Here is a 16,237-nt window from a genome sequence, read left to right on the forward strand (position 1 = left end):
GAATTGTTCCAATGGTTCACATTTTTGCACTGTCCCAGATGCATTTCAAGTGTTTCCCTCGACTTCTCTCTCCGTTTTCCTCCTTAGGAAGTGATGCTTGGCCTTTAGTGTCCCGCCACCACCTTCCAAGATGCTGCCCGGACTCCCGGAGGCCCTGAGCCGCCTGAGGGCGAACTCGCTCCGCAGCTGCTTCAGCCTGGCCGGGCCGGCCGAGTCCACCTTGGTGGCCGTCCCCTTCGAGGTGGACGAGGTCCGCATCCTGAAGGTCTGCTTCTACAGCAACAGCTTCAACATGGGCAAGAACTTCAAGCTGGTCAAGTGCACCGTCCTGACGGAGATCCGGGTGCGTCACTCTGCAAGGAGTAGCATTTCATAGAGTCAAAGAGTTGGAAGAGACCTCTAAGATCCATCCAGGCCAACCCCATTCTGCAATGGAGGAACACAGTCAAAACACTCCTGACAGATGACCATCCAGCCTCTGTTAAAAAAAACTTCCAGAGAAGGGGACTCCAATGAACACACCTCAATGATTCCACTGTAGACCTTCTCTTAGCGTCACGAAATTGTTCCCAGTGTTTAGTAGAATAGAAGCTGAACATGAGCTAAAAGTGTGATGCGGCAGCTAAAAAAGCCAATGCAGTTTAAGCTGCATCAGTAGGAGTCTAGTATCTAGATCAGGCATGGACCAACTTTGGCCCTCCAGGTGTTTTGGACTTCAACTCTCACAATTCCTAACAGCCGGTAGGCTGTTAGGAATTGTGAGAGTTGAAGTCCAAAATACCTGGAGGGCCAAAGTTTGCCCATGCCTGATGTCAATCAAGGGAAGTCATAGGCTGGATCTACATGACCATATCATGCAGTTTCAGAATGCATTGAACTGGATTCTGTGAATCTGCACTGCCATGTAATGGAGTTCAGTGTGATTAATCTGCATTCCGAAAATGCATGATATGGCAGTGCAGACCCAGCCATAGTCCTCCTTCCTTCTGCTTTGGTCAGACCTTACCCAGAATAATAACCCTGTGTCCAGTTCTATGCAAAAGGAGGAGAAGGAGACGGACAAGATAGGAGGTGTCCAGAGAAGGCCCAAAGTCTAGAAACTATGAATCCCTATAATGAACAGCTTAGGAAACTAGGCATATTAGGCCCAGAGAAGGTTAAAAGTGTGTGTGGAATGGAAGTCATATAGAGAGCAAGCTTATTTTCTGCTGCTCCTCCTCAAGCTTGCAGATTTATGGCTCCACACTTCTCACTTCTGGCCATCAATCAGTCAGGCTCCAGCACACCCCGCTTGCAGCTCTGCTTCTCCAGCAATCAATCTTCCACCGAAGACACACTAAAGCAGGCTCACCAGAACAGCGGGTCCCATCTCTGGTGACACTCGCAGCTCCAACTTTTTCTCCACTCCAAACTCCAGAATAGGTCCAGTCTGTGCTCTGGTCCAGTCTAGGAACTGGGATCTGGGCCCATAACCAATTTTCAGAGTAATTTGCACAGCACAGCAGCAGTTGGATGGAGTCAGTGGAATGGAGAACGAAGAGACATCAGAGCCGATGGTAAAACTATATACAAAGTTTTACTGACTTCAGTAATAATCAAGACAAACAGACTTGCAAATGATAGACACAGGACTCTCATTCTAGGCAGGCAGAACAGAACTGAACTGATGCAATCAGCAATGCACACACACTTGTGTCTGGACACTCCCTGGTTCCAGCCACACATCAAGGTCAAAACAGCTTCTCAGCAATTAACTCTTTCCAGACTATGTTACACTCTGGATGATGCAATCAGTATGCAAAGACACAAATTTCATTTAAACACTACCAATACACAAATCCCACATTAACATTTTATACTTTAGAATACACTACAGAATTAATGCATCTTGACACCACTTTAACTGTTGTGACCCTTTGCTATGTAATCCTGGAGGTTGTAGTTTGACAAGGCCTTTACCTTTGTCATCACCAAAGTCCAAGCCCCATGATCCCATATAATTGGATCACAACAGTTAAAAGGAGCCTCCGGTGGCCTAGGGGATAAAAGCCTCGTGACTTGAAGGTTGGGTTGCTGACCTGAAAGCTGCCAGGTTCGAATCCCACCCGGGGAGAGCGTGGATGAGCTCCCTCTGTCAGCTCCAGCTCCATGCGGGGACATGAGAGAAGCCTCCCACAAGGATGATAAAACATCGAAACATCCGGGCATCCCCTGGGCAACGTCCTTGCAGACGGCCAATTCTCTCACTCCAGAAGCAACTCTGGTTGCTCCTGACACGAAAAAAAACAAAACAACAACAGTTAAAGTGGGTCAACCGGTACTCGTTATGCAAACATATGGAGCAATAGATTCAGACTGCCCAAAAAGAGATCCACCTGGGAAGAACCTCCTGATGGTAAGAGCTGTTGAACAGTGGAATATGTTGCCTGCGGGTCCTTCTTTGGAGGATTTTATATAAAGGCTGGATGTCCATCTGTTGTGAGGGCTTGGATTGTGTCTTCCTGTGTGTGACAGAATGGACTAGATGCGCTAGTTCCCTTCCAACTTTAGGGTTCAATGAAAGCAGACTTCCTCCACCTTCTATATGACATCAGTATACAAGAGTTGAATGAAAAGTAATGCCTCCACCTTCAACAGATGGCAGTCCTGGTCTGCGGCAGGTCCTGGCTTGTTCAGGAGACTCTCCTCTACAGTTCCATTTGGCGGGAAGCCTTAGCATTGAACGGCTGTGTATGGAAGCCTGCGCAGACATAAGCAACATGGAGTCATTGAATTCTTGACAGCAGAAGGTGTCACCCAAAGGAGAAAGGTGTCACCTTCATTCTCGTAACACGAGAGGAGTTCCTGGCAAATTTCAAGTCTGTACGCTTTCATTTCAGGCATCATCCTGGGTACCCATCGTGCACAGATCTTCCAATAGCCAAGCAAAGCAAGAATGTGACCCACACGTTCTCGTGAAATGCCAATTATGCTTGACATTTCTCTCTTGAGTTATACGACAATCGTCCTGAATCAATCTGTCAACCTTTTGCTTGTGAAACTCAGTGGTTGCTGTCACAGGACATCCAACTCTTTGTTTGTCGTGCAAGTGCCCAACGAAGCACAGGACTCACATCAACACAATCCCCATAAATAGCTTGCATTCTCTGATGAATCTCCTTTGGGGTGACACCTTCTGCTGTCAAGAATTCAATGACTGCACGTTGCTTAGGTTGTATGGACCAACCGTCTGTGCAGGGTTCCATACTTTGCACTTTAAAAACACAACCGTTCAATGCTAAGGCTTCCCCATCTATGCAGGGTTCCATACTTTGCACTTTAACAACACAACTGTTCAGTGCTAAGGCTTCCCTGTCTGCACAGGGTTCCATACTTCACACTTTAACAACACAGCCGTTCAATGCTAAAGCTTCCTGCCAAATGGAACTGTAGAGGAGAGTCTCCTGAACAAGCCAAGACCTGCCACAGACCAGGACTGCCATCTGTTACGGAATTATGAAGGTGGATGCATTTCCTTTCATTCAACCCTCATAAATATTTAAAGATGAATATCACATAATTGTGCATTTCCTTTTTGACGGGGACAATTTCTCCCTCCTTCCTTCTGTGCTACCTGTCCTAACCTCACCTGGTTTCTCCCATCGGCAGGAGGTCATCCAGTCCATCTTGCAGAGCGGGCGCATCGGCCCCGATATCCAGCTGGCCGAATGCTATGCTTTGCGCCTGAAGCACGTGAAGTCAGATGAGATCCACTGGCTGCACCCAGACATGACGGTGGGCGAGGTCCAGGAGAAATACGAATGTTTGCACATTGAAGCCGAATGGAGGTAGGAATGTTTTTGCAACTTTTCATGTTGCATACATACACAGCAATACTGACCAAGAGTGTAGGCCTATGGTAAATGTCAGGGCAGGGCAGGGGGAGAAATGAGTTACGACTGTCGCCCAGACCTGTTGATGAGTCAGGTCTCACCTTCTGCTCATCAGTCAGACCACTTAAGCAGCCTGCAAAAGTAGCACTGACAAACGACACCTCAGTCGTAGATTTACTGCTGATCCCAGCGGTACTAGGCTTTATTTACAAGACTATATACAACTCCAAACACCATCACTCTCAGGACACATGTTCCCAGCAAAGGCAAAGCATGGCACATCCGTTCAGCAAGCCGAGTCTGATATCAGTGCTTTCAGGCACCTCCCAACATTCCACTATTCATGAGGAATGTTCCATCCCAGTTGAAACAGAAGTCTTGACCCATTGGCCCTGCAGGCAATCAATCAGGGCTGGCATGTAATTAACTCCTGTGATGCTGGAAAGCTTGCCGGAACACAGATGCACAATCCAACAGCATACAATTGATCTAACATTTCACTCTATAACAACAAAACACACTAACAAGCCCATCTCACAGGAAAAGCAAGATGCTAGGAGTATGAATCATGGTCTGTCTAGGCTGCAGGATGTGGCCTCCCATCCTCTCTAAAATTCTGCTATCTTGAATTGCACTATGTCACAAAATTTGAAAAAATTTCTGCTCCTGGTTTGAAAGTGTTATTTCCTGTTCAATTGTGCAGTCCTTTCTTTGAAAGTAGTTGTTCTACTCCAGAAACTTTGTTTGTGTGGCTACCACAACCTATGTCGAATTGATTGAGACTCGATGATGAGATATTCATTGAAAACTTAGAGCAAAATGTGCTGCAGGATGTCCCGCAAAGTTATGGTAGTTTAATAAACTTTCCCCATGTTTTAATGATAGAACCAATTACAAAATGACATTTATAACCCAGGAACAGAAATCATATTACATAGTGTTATTATTATAATTATATATAGATATAGTAGAGGCTCACTTATCCAACCTTCGCTTATCCAACATTCTGTATTATCCAACGCCTTCTGCCTTTTAGTAGTCAGTGTTTTTGTAGTCAATCTTTTCAATACATTGTAATGTTTTGGTGCTAAATTCGTAAATACAGTTGTTACTACATAACGTTACCATGTATTGAACTGCTTTTTCTGTCGATTTGTTGTGAAACAATTATTACCATCCTAGAATTCAATGACAGACCAGTTATCAGACCTGAAATGCGCCAATTGTGTATTTATATGTATATTTTTATCAATGTTTAATGTATTTAATTTTAACTGATTGAATAGTCTGTAATCTATATATATAAAAGAGTGATGGCATCACAGCAATTCACAAAACAACAAAACTACAGGCCCCCCAACCTCAAAATTTGACAACACAACCCATCATCCACGCCTCAAGGTTGATACAACAAAAAGAAAAGAAAAATAAAGTCCTAATTAGAGGGAGAGCAGTAATTGTTTTTATCCAATTGCTGCCAGTTTAGAGGGCTAATCTCTGCCCACTTGGTTGCCTAGCAACCAAGGGACAGCCAGGTTTCAGTTAGGGGACAGGCAGATTTAGGCCTCACTTAGGCTTCTTCCACAGATTATCTAATTTGCACTGGATTATATGGCAGTGTAGACTCAAGGCCCTTCCACACAGCTATATAACCCATTTATAATCTTATATTATCTGCTTTGCACTGGATTATCTTGACTCCACACTGCCATATAATCCAGTTCAGTGGGCATTTTATACAGCTGTGAAGAAGGGGCCTCAGATAATCCAGTTCTGAGCAGATAATATAAGATTAGAAATATACAGTAGAGTCTCACTTATCCAACGTAAACAGGCCGGCAGGATAAGTGAATATGTTGGATAATAATAAGGGATTCAGGAAAAGCCAATTAAACATCACATTAGGTAATCGTTATACAAATTAAGCACCAAAACATCATATTATACAACAAATTTGACAAAAAAGTAGTTCCATGCGCAGTAATGCTATGTAGTATTTACAGTAGAGTCTCACTTATCCAACACTCGCTTATCCAACGTTCTGGATTATCCAACGCATTTTTGTAGTCAATGCTTTCAATATATCGTGATATTTTGGTGCTAAATTCATAAATACAGTAATTACTATATAGCATTACTGTGTACTGAACTACTTTTTCTGACAAATTTGTTGTCTAACATGATGTTTTGGTGCTTAATTTGTAAAATCATAACTTAATTTGATGTTTAATAGGGTTATCCTTAATTCCTCATTATCCAACATATTCGCTTATCCAACGTTCTGCCGGCCCGTTTATGTTGGATAAGTGAGACTCTACTGTACTGTATTTACAAATTTACCACTAAAATATCACAATGAATTTAAAACACTGACTACAAAAACATTGATTTTGAAAAGGCAGACTGCATTGGATAATCCAGAACATTGTATAAGCGAATGTTGGATAAGTGAGATTCTTCTTTAATATGAAATAATTACTGGGATAGAATAATGCAGAACAATATAATCTCTAAAACCAGGACAGTAAATAAACAGGGGAATTCCACACAGGAAACAATCAGGGCCAGCTAACACCTCCCAACAAAGTATTCCTATCATCAAAGTCTGGAAAATCCTCTGTTTTCTCAGGGCCACAGACAGTAGAAGCACATAAAATATCGCAAACAACACCACTCTGAAAACAAGGGAATTCCAGACAGGAAACAATCAGGGCCAGCTAACACCTCCCAACAAAAAATTCACTCAGGGAGGAAACAGCCAGGCTTTAAAGCTGCAAGGCCATTACATCCTAATCATTTTTCCTAATTGCAGCATTCATACTTGCCTCCAACAAACAAAAAAAACCAATCAGAAATATTGTATATTCACAACCTTTAGGAAATAATATCCCCTGATGGCGCAGCGTGTTAAAGCACTGAGCTGCTGAACTTCTGGACTGAAAGGCCACAGGTTTGAATTGGGGGAGCGGAGAGAGCCCCCACTGTTAGCCCCAGCTTCTGCCAACCCAGAAGTTCAAAAACATGCAAATGTGAGTGCATCAATAGGTACTGCTCCGGCGGGAAGGTAACACCGCTCCATGCAGTCATCCCACATGACTTTGGAGGAGTCTACGGACAACGCCGGCTCTTCGGCTTAGAAATGGAGATGAGCACCAACCTCCAGAGTAAGACACAACTGGACTTAATGTCGGGGGAAAACCTTTATCCTTGACCTTAACTACCAGCAATTCCTCAATACTTTATTTCCCATACCACCAGACTTCGCCACAGCAACGCGTGGCCGGGCACAGCTAGTATTTTTATATTATGTTTTATTGTAAGCCACCCTGAGTCCCCTATGGGTGAGAAGGGCGAGATATAAGTATTGTAATAAATAAAATTAATTAATTTGTAAAATAATAATGTAATTTGATGTTTAATAGGCTTTTCCTTAATCCTTCCTTATTATCCAACATTTTTGCTTATCTAATGTTCTGCTGGCCCGTTTGTTGCCTAAGCGAGACTCTATTGTGTGTGTGTGTATGTATGTGTGTATGTATGTAATATTTCGTTATAATTATTGATACTTTAAAGAATGCAGCCAAAACTCTAGCTCTTATGACTGCAATCAACAACACCAACAACAAAAAACCTAGGGCGTATCTACACTGTGGAATAAATCCAGTTTGACACCACTTTAACTCATTTTTCAATGCTGTGGAATCCTGGAAATTGCACTTGACAAGGTCTTTTGTTTTTCCCTCCAAAGAGTGCTGGTGCCTCACCAAACTACAAATCCCAGGATTTTGTAGAATGGACTCAGGTCCATTAAAGCAGTGTCAAACAGCACTAATTCCACAATGTAGAGATGCATCTTGAGTAAATCTTGGAAAATATTCTCTGTTTCCAATTCCAATTGCAACTTGTTTTCCTGAAGGTACGACTTGCAGATCCGTTACCTGCCCGAAGACTACATGGAGCGTTTCCTCGAGGACCGGACGACCCTCCTTTACTTCTACCAACAGGTAGGAATATTTTGGGATAGCTGTCACCCCAAAATGGTTATTTAATCTATTTATCCCTTGTGCTGTGTAGCCACATGCAACCTCGTTGATCAGTATGGAGACTGTGTTGTTGAAGGCTTTCATGGTTGGAATCACTGGGTTGCTGTGAGTTTTCTAGGCTATATGGCCAAGAGGGATCCTCCCACCTCTGTAGGAGTCCACCGTATACTATGCAGCTGTGGACAAGTCTACATAGGGACCATCAAACGTAGCAGCATTGTCCAGACACGAATCAAGGAACATGAAAGGCACTGCAGATTCAACTAGAGAAGTCAGCCAAAGCACAGCATATTATTTGACACAACACAAAAATGCTGGACCACTCTGATAATAGCCATGTCAGACTACACAGAGAAGCCATTGAAATCCACAATTTCAACAGAAAGGAGGAAACCATGAAAATGAATAAAATATGGCTACCAATATTTAAAAAACTCCAAAATCAGGACAGTAAATAAAGAATAACACTCAGAAGACAGGGGAATTCCAGACAGGAAACATGGCCAGCTAATACCTCCCAACAAAGGATCTCCCCAAGCAGGAAACAGCCAATCAAAGTAGCCAATGGCAACATTCACACCTGCCTCAAACAGACAAGAGTTCTTTCTCCCACCCTGGACATTATCCCACAGATAGATCAACCCCACTTGCCTAGTTTCCAACAGATCTCACATCTCTGAGGATGCCTGCCATAGATGTGGGTGAAACATGGGGAGAGAATACTTCTGGAATATGGCCATACTTGGTGGTGGCTCCCTGGCTGTGGAACACCCTCCCCACAAATATCCGACAAGCCCCAACTGTTCTGTCACACACTGGGCCTGTAGCTATTGTCTTTTGTATACTTTATGCCCAGCGGAAAGCCAGGGTGCCTCAAAGAGAGGTTCTTGAGGATTTTCCTGAAAGGGATGGTCCTTTGAGTCTTTAATGAGATAACAAAGTCTTTATTATTGAACAAATAATAAATCTTCAAGGAGTCAAATAACACTTCAAGGTTTCCTTAATAAACTGTTGGCCTTTTCAGTCTTGTCCCCAGGGGACAGACAATTGGCTTTGGATAACTGTACTTTCTCTATAAGAAGAAAATCCCCTTATAACCTCTCCCAGGCTGTCTATTATATGGGCCTAGCTGATGTGGGACCCACTGCCAATTCCAAGTGCGTCTGGGTATCGAGTGGACCTACCAACCAAGGCTTGCAGATGTTTCAGCTGGGGTTCTGTGGATCTGTGGTGCTGTTCCCTCTCTGAGGTTTCTTTGGAAACTTTAGGGCTGTTTCCCTTAGGAGCTGTGAGGCTGAGGGGCTGTGCGCTCTTAGCCAGAACCTTTGAGACCTTTTCCCTGGAATTTCTGTTTCTGATTCCTCGGATGTTCTATATCCCCAGATGTTCTTGAGATATGAAGCTTTTCTACGGGACGAGCTGGTCTACGTCCTATAGCTTAGCTTCCTTAAGTGAGACTGACTTAAAAATGGCTCCTTCCCTCCCAGAGCCCTGAACAAGGGGCGGAACCAAACTTAATGATGATGGATAGGCGGCCTGTCCTATGACTGCAAACATTAGCAGAAAGAAAATAAAGTTGGAGCTTCTGGTACAGCTGTACCAGCACACCAACTCTTCTGGGTTTTTCTGGGTTTTAGAAAGGCTGTGAAAACATGGCTGTGTGCACAAACTTTTAACGGGTAATACGATAACGTCGACATGCCGATTGATAACGTCGACAGCCGTTTGAAGGCTGAAGCATGAGATTTTTAGACTAATGGATCCAATTTACATATGTTTTAATTGTTATAATGTATTTTAATGATGTATTTTTATAGTTTTAATTGATTATAGGTACTGTTTTTGTTTTATTATTATGTTCTTGGCATTAAATGTTGCCAACTGTTGTAAGCCGCCCTGAGTCCCCCCGGGTGAGAAAGGCAGGGTATAAATGCTGGAAATAAAATAAATAATAAATACTCATAGCCACCCAGTATTAAAACTGTGCTCTTCCCAGTGCACGCAAGGCATTGAACATACAGTAGATTCTCACTTATCCAAGCCTCGCTTATCCAAGCTTCTGGATAATCCAAGCCATTTTTGTAGTCAATGTTTTCAATATATCATGATATTTTGGTGCTAAATTCGTAAATGCAGTAATTACAACATAACATTACTGCGTATTGAATTACTTTTTCTGTCAAATTTGTTGTATAACATGATGTTTTGGCACTTAATTTGCAAAATCATAACCTAATTTGATGTTTAATAAGCTTTTCCTTAATCCCTCCTTATTATCCAAAATATTCGCTTATCCAAGCTTCTGCTGGCCCGTTTAGCTTGGATAAGTGAGACTCTACTGTATTCACATCTTCTTAGAAAACCAATGTTTTTCCTCTAAAAGTACACAGGCCAAATCTGATGTTCTGTTAAGGTGGTGATTCTATTACTACTGCTTGTCTACCTGTCCATGTCAGTTTGTGTTTCCAAAACTTTATTTGGTTGGACTGTAGTTCTTGATCCAAACCAATTGATGTCTTCTGTTCCAAACAGAGCTTGGGAAAGTTTGCAGCTACAGAAATAGCTGTTAAACTGTTCGTTTGTTTTGAATGGTGTGCCTTAGCTCAGCTGTGGTTGATATTTAATGCCATTTCTGAGTCTTTAAAAAAGGGCTGAAAAACTAGGCTTATACTCGAGTATATACAGTACATGAAACATAAATGCCTTGTGTGTTTTGACTTGGGACCCATCTATAAAATACCTCATTATTTATATGCAAGCATTCCAAAATCGGGAGTGGGAGGGATCCAAAATACAGAATATACCCAAAAGCATTTTGGATAAGTGGTTTGACATTTCATGATGTTTTTGTACCTTTGATTTTAACTACGCCTGCTTTTGAAAATTGAGGTTGGTGTGTTTGGTTTGGTTTTGTTTTGGAGAAGGTGCAAGGAGTTAGCCTTGACTAAAGTGATAAAAACAGGCTGTTTCCAGTATTGTGTTGTCGAAGGCTTTCATGGCCAGGATCACAGGGTTGTTGTGTGTCTTTCGGGCTGTGTGGCCATGTTCCAGAAGCATTCTCTCCTGACGTTTCGCCCACATCTATGGCAGGCATGCTTCTGGAACATGGCCACACAGCCCGAAAGACACACAACAACCCTGTTTCCAGTATTGTTCTCCACTAATTTTATCCTTCTTTTGTATGTGTTTTTTTTTTTCCCTTCCCAGCTCCGGTCAGAATATATGCAGCGTTACGCCAGCAAAGTCAGCGAAGGGATGGCTCTCCAGCTGGGCTGCCTGGAGCTCAGGTACATTCCAGGTCCCTTGCCTTCTTTTGAGGCTGTTTCCATGGCCAAGTGGGGATTCGAACTCAGGTCTCCAGAGCTGGGGTCTCTGGAAACGCTAATTAGAAGGGAAGCATCTAACGCAGGGCCCCCAAAGAGTGTCCAGACCTGAGCTTCTTCCCCAGTTCTTAGGGTGAAGGGAGGAAACTCAGGGTAAGAACGTTGTGTTGAAAGCGGTGTGTATCTATATGTTCCTTATTATTTGTAAGTGGAGCTCCCCCGCTCCCTGGATTTGAACCACCAACCTTTTGGTCAGAAAGTTCAGCAGCTCAGCAGTTAAACCTGCTGCGATTTGCTCCTGGGTTATAAATGTCATTTCCTAATTGGTTCTATCATAAAAAAGTTTATTAAACTGCAAAAACTTTGTTTTTATGGGACATGATGCAGCACATTTTGCTATCTTTTTTCAATGAATGTCTCATCCAATCTCGACCAATTCAACCTAGTTTGTGGCAGTCACAAAGACAAAGTTTCTGGAGTAGAACAGCTACTTTCAAAGTAAGGACCACACAATTAAACCGGAAGTAACACTTTCAAACCAGGAACAGAAAATGTTTCAATTTTTGTTACAAATGTCATTATTTAATAAAATAATATAATATCCTCTATTACTGTTATTGGAGCCCCAGGTGGCCATGTTTGCCCATACCTGGTGTAGACACATGTAGTGCAGTTTGCCCATCCCTGTTATAGATACAACCTGAGTGAAGAAATTCATAATTCACACGTTCCTCTCTTGTTTGCAATGCACAGTTTTGATTTGCTCTACATTTCACATACTTTTGTTTTGTTATTGCAGGAGATTCTACAAGGACATGCCCCAGAATGCTCTGGACAAGAAGTCCAACTTTGAATTCTTAGAGTATGTAGACAAAAACATGCCCCTCTGTTCCTTTTTGGGTCTGTCTTGGCCTTTCTCCTCCTCCATATATGAGGGTTGAATGAAAAGTAATGCCTCCACCTTCGTAACTCCTCAACAAATGGCAGTCCAGGTCTTTGGCAGGTCCTGGCTTGTTCAGTAGACTCTCCTCTACAGTTCCATTTGGCAGGAAGCCTTAGCATTGAACGGTTGTGTTGTTAAAGTGCAAAGTATGGAACCCTGTGCAGACGGAGAAGCCTTAGCATTGAACAATTGTGTTGTTAAAGTGCCAAGTATGGAACCCTGCGCAGACGGAGAAGCCTTAGCATTGAACGATTGTGTTGTTAAAGTGCCAAGTATGGAACCCTGCGCAGATGGGGAAGCCTTAGCATTGAACGGTTGTGTTGTTAAAGTGCGAAGTATGGAAACCTGTGCAGACGAGGAAGCCTTAGCATTGAACAGTTGTGTTGTTAAAGTGCGAAGTATGGAACCCCTCCGCAGACAAGGAAGGTGTCACCCCAAAGGAGATTCATCAGAGCATGCAAGCTGTTTGTGGTGATTGTGTTGATGTGAGTCCTGTGCATCATTGGGCGAGTAAGTTTAAAGATGTTAAGGTGGGAACATCTGACTTGCGGGACAAAGAGTTGGACGTCCTGTGACAGCAACGACCGAGTTTCACAAGCAAAAGGTGGACAGATTGATTCAGGATGATCGTTGTACTACTCAGAGAGAAATGTCAAGCATCATCGTCATTTCACAAGAACGTGTGGATCACATGATTGCTTTGCTTGGCTCTTGGAAGATCTGTGCACGATGCGTCCTGTGAGACGCCGGTTGTGGAAACAGAGTGTCGATTTCTTCCGTGACGGCTTCAGAAAATGTGTTCATTGTTGGCAGAAATGTATTCGATTGTCTGATGATGATGTGGAAAAGTTAATAGTATTAGTTAAAGAGCACATTCTAAGGATTATTTCTGTGTTTGATTTATTAAAATATTCCCATCCAAACCCAAGTAACGAAGGTGGAGGCATGACTTTTCATTCAACCCTTGTATGTGCCACTCTGGATGCATCTATTAATGCAGTTTGACACCACTTCCATGGCTCAGTGCTATGCAGTTCTGGGAGTTGTAGTTTTGCAAGGTGTTGGACCTTCTCTGCCCAGAAATGCTCATGCCCCAAGTTCCATTATTGCATTGCGTTGAGCCATGGCGGTCAACGTGGTGTCAAACTGCATTCATGCTGCAGTGTAGATGCACCTGGAGTCCTGTTGTAGCTGATCCACTTTTTATCAATACATTCACTCTGGTGAACCTGTCTCTGCATTGCCTTTTCAGGAAGGAGGTTGGACTGGATCTCTTCTTCCCCAAACAGATGCAGGACAGCCTGAAGGTGAGTGATTGGAGAGTCCAAATCACACAGCATCAAATTCTCCAAATCTGTGGAATGTTGGGATTTGTAGTATGGCGAGCAGGACTTGACATCGAGTGCATCTCTATATTATAGAATGAATACAGTTTGACAGCACTTTAACTGCCATGGCTCAATGCTAGGGACTCATGGGAGTTGTAGTTTGGTAAGGCAGTGAAGGCTAAAGACCTTATAAAGCTACATCTCCCATGCTTCCCATTCATTGAGGCATGGCACTTTTTAAAAAATATTATTTTTATTGAAATGTTTTTTTACAATTGAATTTAAAAATAGATAGGGGAAGAAAAAAGGGGGTGAGTGAAGTCATAGGAGAAAGAAAAAAAGGGAGAGGAGAAGGGGAAAGAAAATCTGTCAAATAAAGAAAATAGTGAAGAAAAATAGCACTAAAAGAAGATTATAAAAGGAAAAAGAAAGAGGAGAATGCAAATATATATATTATATATATATAAAATGTAATATATAAAACAAAAATAAAAAATAAAAAAGTCAAAAAAGCAAAAGGGGGAGGAAACAGTTTTTGAATTCCGTTCTCGTCCTTTGCGTTTTTCTTTTCTTCTTCCCTCAGAAAGGATACTTGTTAGTTCTTCTGTTCCCATTCCATATTACAATTGTCTCTTTTTCTTTATTGTTAAAGTCCCTTTTTCCCCAGTCCTTTTACATATTCCTCGAGAAATTCCCAATTTGTGTATTTTATTTCTCGAGTTCTTTTTTTTAGTAAGAATGTTAATTTATCCATATCCTTAATTTCCATCAGTTTGGTTCTCCATTGGTCAATCTCAGGTATCTCCTCCCGTTTATATTGTTTTGCATAGATTATTCTTGCAGCAGTTGTCATAAACATGAAGATTTTATCGTTATTCAGGTCCAGGGTCAATTCTGCATCTGTTAATCCTAGTAGGTAATACTCCGGCTTTCTAGGGAATTTCCTTTTTAAGAATTTTTGTAAAGAACTTTTAAAGAAACCAACAAATACTGGAAAGCTATTCATGAAGAATGTCCAAATATCTTAAAAAGAAGCCGTGGCAGTTAAAGTGGGCTCAAACTGCATTTATTCTACAGCATAGAGAGGCATCCTTGGATTCCTGGCTGAGCCCCTTAATGTTTTTATTTTTCTACTTTCCGGTCCATCTCCAGCCGAAACAGTTCCGGAAAATGATCCAGCAGACCTTCCAGCAATACGCTGCTCTTCGGGAGGAAGAATGCATCATGAAGTTCCTCGGCACCCTCTCCACTTTTGCCGACATCGACCAGGAAAGCTACCGCTGCGAGCTGATTGTGAGTCTTCAGAGTTGAAGATCATTCCTATAGATTAGGCATGGGCAAACTTGGGCCCTCCAGGTGTTTTGGACTTCAACTCCCACAATTCCTAACAGCCTAACGGTAAGCTGTTAGGAATTGTGGGAGTTGAAGTCCAAAACACCTGGACGGAGGGCCCAAGTTTGCCCATGCCTGATCTATAGATCCTTCCATTGTCTTTTTGCTAGAATGAAATCTTAGTTGTTGCAGTTGTTTGAGTGAAGGACTAGGACTCTGGAGATGAGGGTTTGAATCCCTGCTTATCCCATGAAAAACTATATATATAATGTCTTTGTGGGATATGTTTGCTGGGCAATCAATACATGTGCGTGTGTCGTTTTCAGATGAGCTGACTGCAATGTTTTTTCTCTTTTCAGCAAGGATGGAACATCACCGTGGATCTGGTGATCGGCCCCAAAGGCATCCGGCAAATGACAAGCAAAGAGTCCAAGGTAAACTGATGAAAAGGAGAGGAAGGAATTTCCATTTGTAATAAGGGAGCTTGGATTTAATGGTGGCTAACATGTATATACTCTGTGCATTGAACACTGGGAGGCCTGGGAGGCCCAGGTTCAAATTCCTGCTTGGCCATGCAAACCCATAAGATCACCTTGGGCAAGTCACACTCTCTCAGCCTCAGACGAAGGCAACCAACTCCCTTTGAACAAAGGAAAGACTTGATGATAGGGACTCCATACATCAGAAATGAGATGAACAACCATAACCTTCAGTTTCAGTGGGCCTAAACCGGGGGTGTCAACTCATTTTAATGGAGGGACACATCAGCTTTATGGTTGCTTTCAAAGGGCCATAGATGGAGAATCCAATGATACAGAGGGCCAGCTGTTTTTTTTTTAACGTAGTGGTCAGTGCTCTTTAGTTTTTACCTAGTTTAGGTCCCCGGATATTATGGACGGACAACGCCCATCATATCAGACACAATGGCACAGTGGGTTAAACTGTGCTGGCTGAACTGCTGACCTGAAGCTTGGGTTGCTGACCTGAAGGTTGGCAGTTCAAATCCGTGAGGCAGGATGAACTCCTGTCTGTCAGCTCCAGCTTGCGGGGACAGGAGAGAAGCCTCCCAGCAGGATGGTGACACATCTGGGTATCCCTCTGTAGACAGTCAATTCTCTCGCACCAGAAGAGACTTGCAGTATGTTCTCTAATCGCTTCTGATAAAAAAACCTCCCATCATTTTTGATCATTTGTCATGCAGACTGAGGTTGATGGGAATTGCAATGCAACAGCCCTTGTGGCTCTGACATTGGGGAAAGGTTAAAGGGCTTTTTAAAGTCAGGCATAAGATCCATAAGCCTTGTATCTGATTTCGAACTCATTTCTCCTGATAAAACAGAATGAACGGCAGCCTTCCAGATGTTCCTGTATTCCAGCTCCCATCAGCTCTTGTCAT

General features: G+C 42.6%; 1 protein-coding gene across 5 annotated transcripts in view; it reads left to right on the plus strand.

Moving 5' to 3' along the window:
• Window positions 1-16,237, plus strand: part of ptk2b (protein tyrosine kinase 2 beta) — a 134,856-nt gene that overhangs the window by 69,615 nt on the left and 49,004 nt on the right. For all 5 annotated transcript variants that reach the window (XM_062969280.1, XM_062969272.1, XM_062969288.1 and 2 more), the window contains exons 2-9: window positions 88-343; window positions 3,649-3,827; window positions 7,789-7,876; window positions 11,123-11,202; window positions 12,038-12,100; window positions 13,434-13,488; window positions 14,662-14,802; window positions 15,201-15,275. In XM_062969280.1, coding sequence (XP_062825350.1) covers window positions 131-343; window positions 3,649-3,827; window positions 7,789-7,876; window positions 11,123-11,202; window positions 12,038-12,100; window positions 13,434-13,488; window positions 14,662-14,802; window positions 15,201-15,275 — 894 coding nt within the window. In that variant the 5' untranslated portion in view covers window positions 88-130. The remainder of the gene's footprint in view (window positions 1-87; window positions 344-3,648; window positions 3,828-7,788; window positions 7,877-11,122; window positions 11,203-12,037; window positions 12,101-13,433; window positions 13,489-14,661; window positions 14,803-15,200; window positions 15,276-16,237) is intronic.

This window comes from Anolis carolinensis, chromosome 1, assembly GCF_035594765.1.
Source record: "Anolis carolinensis isolate JA03-04 chromosome 1, rAnoCar3.1.pri, whole genome shotgun sequence".
NCBI classification, from domain to species: Eukaryota; Metazoa; Chordata; class Lepidosauria; order Squamata; family Dactyloidae; genus Anolis; species Anolis carolinensis.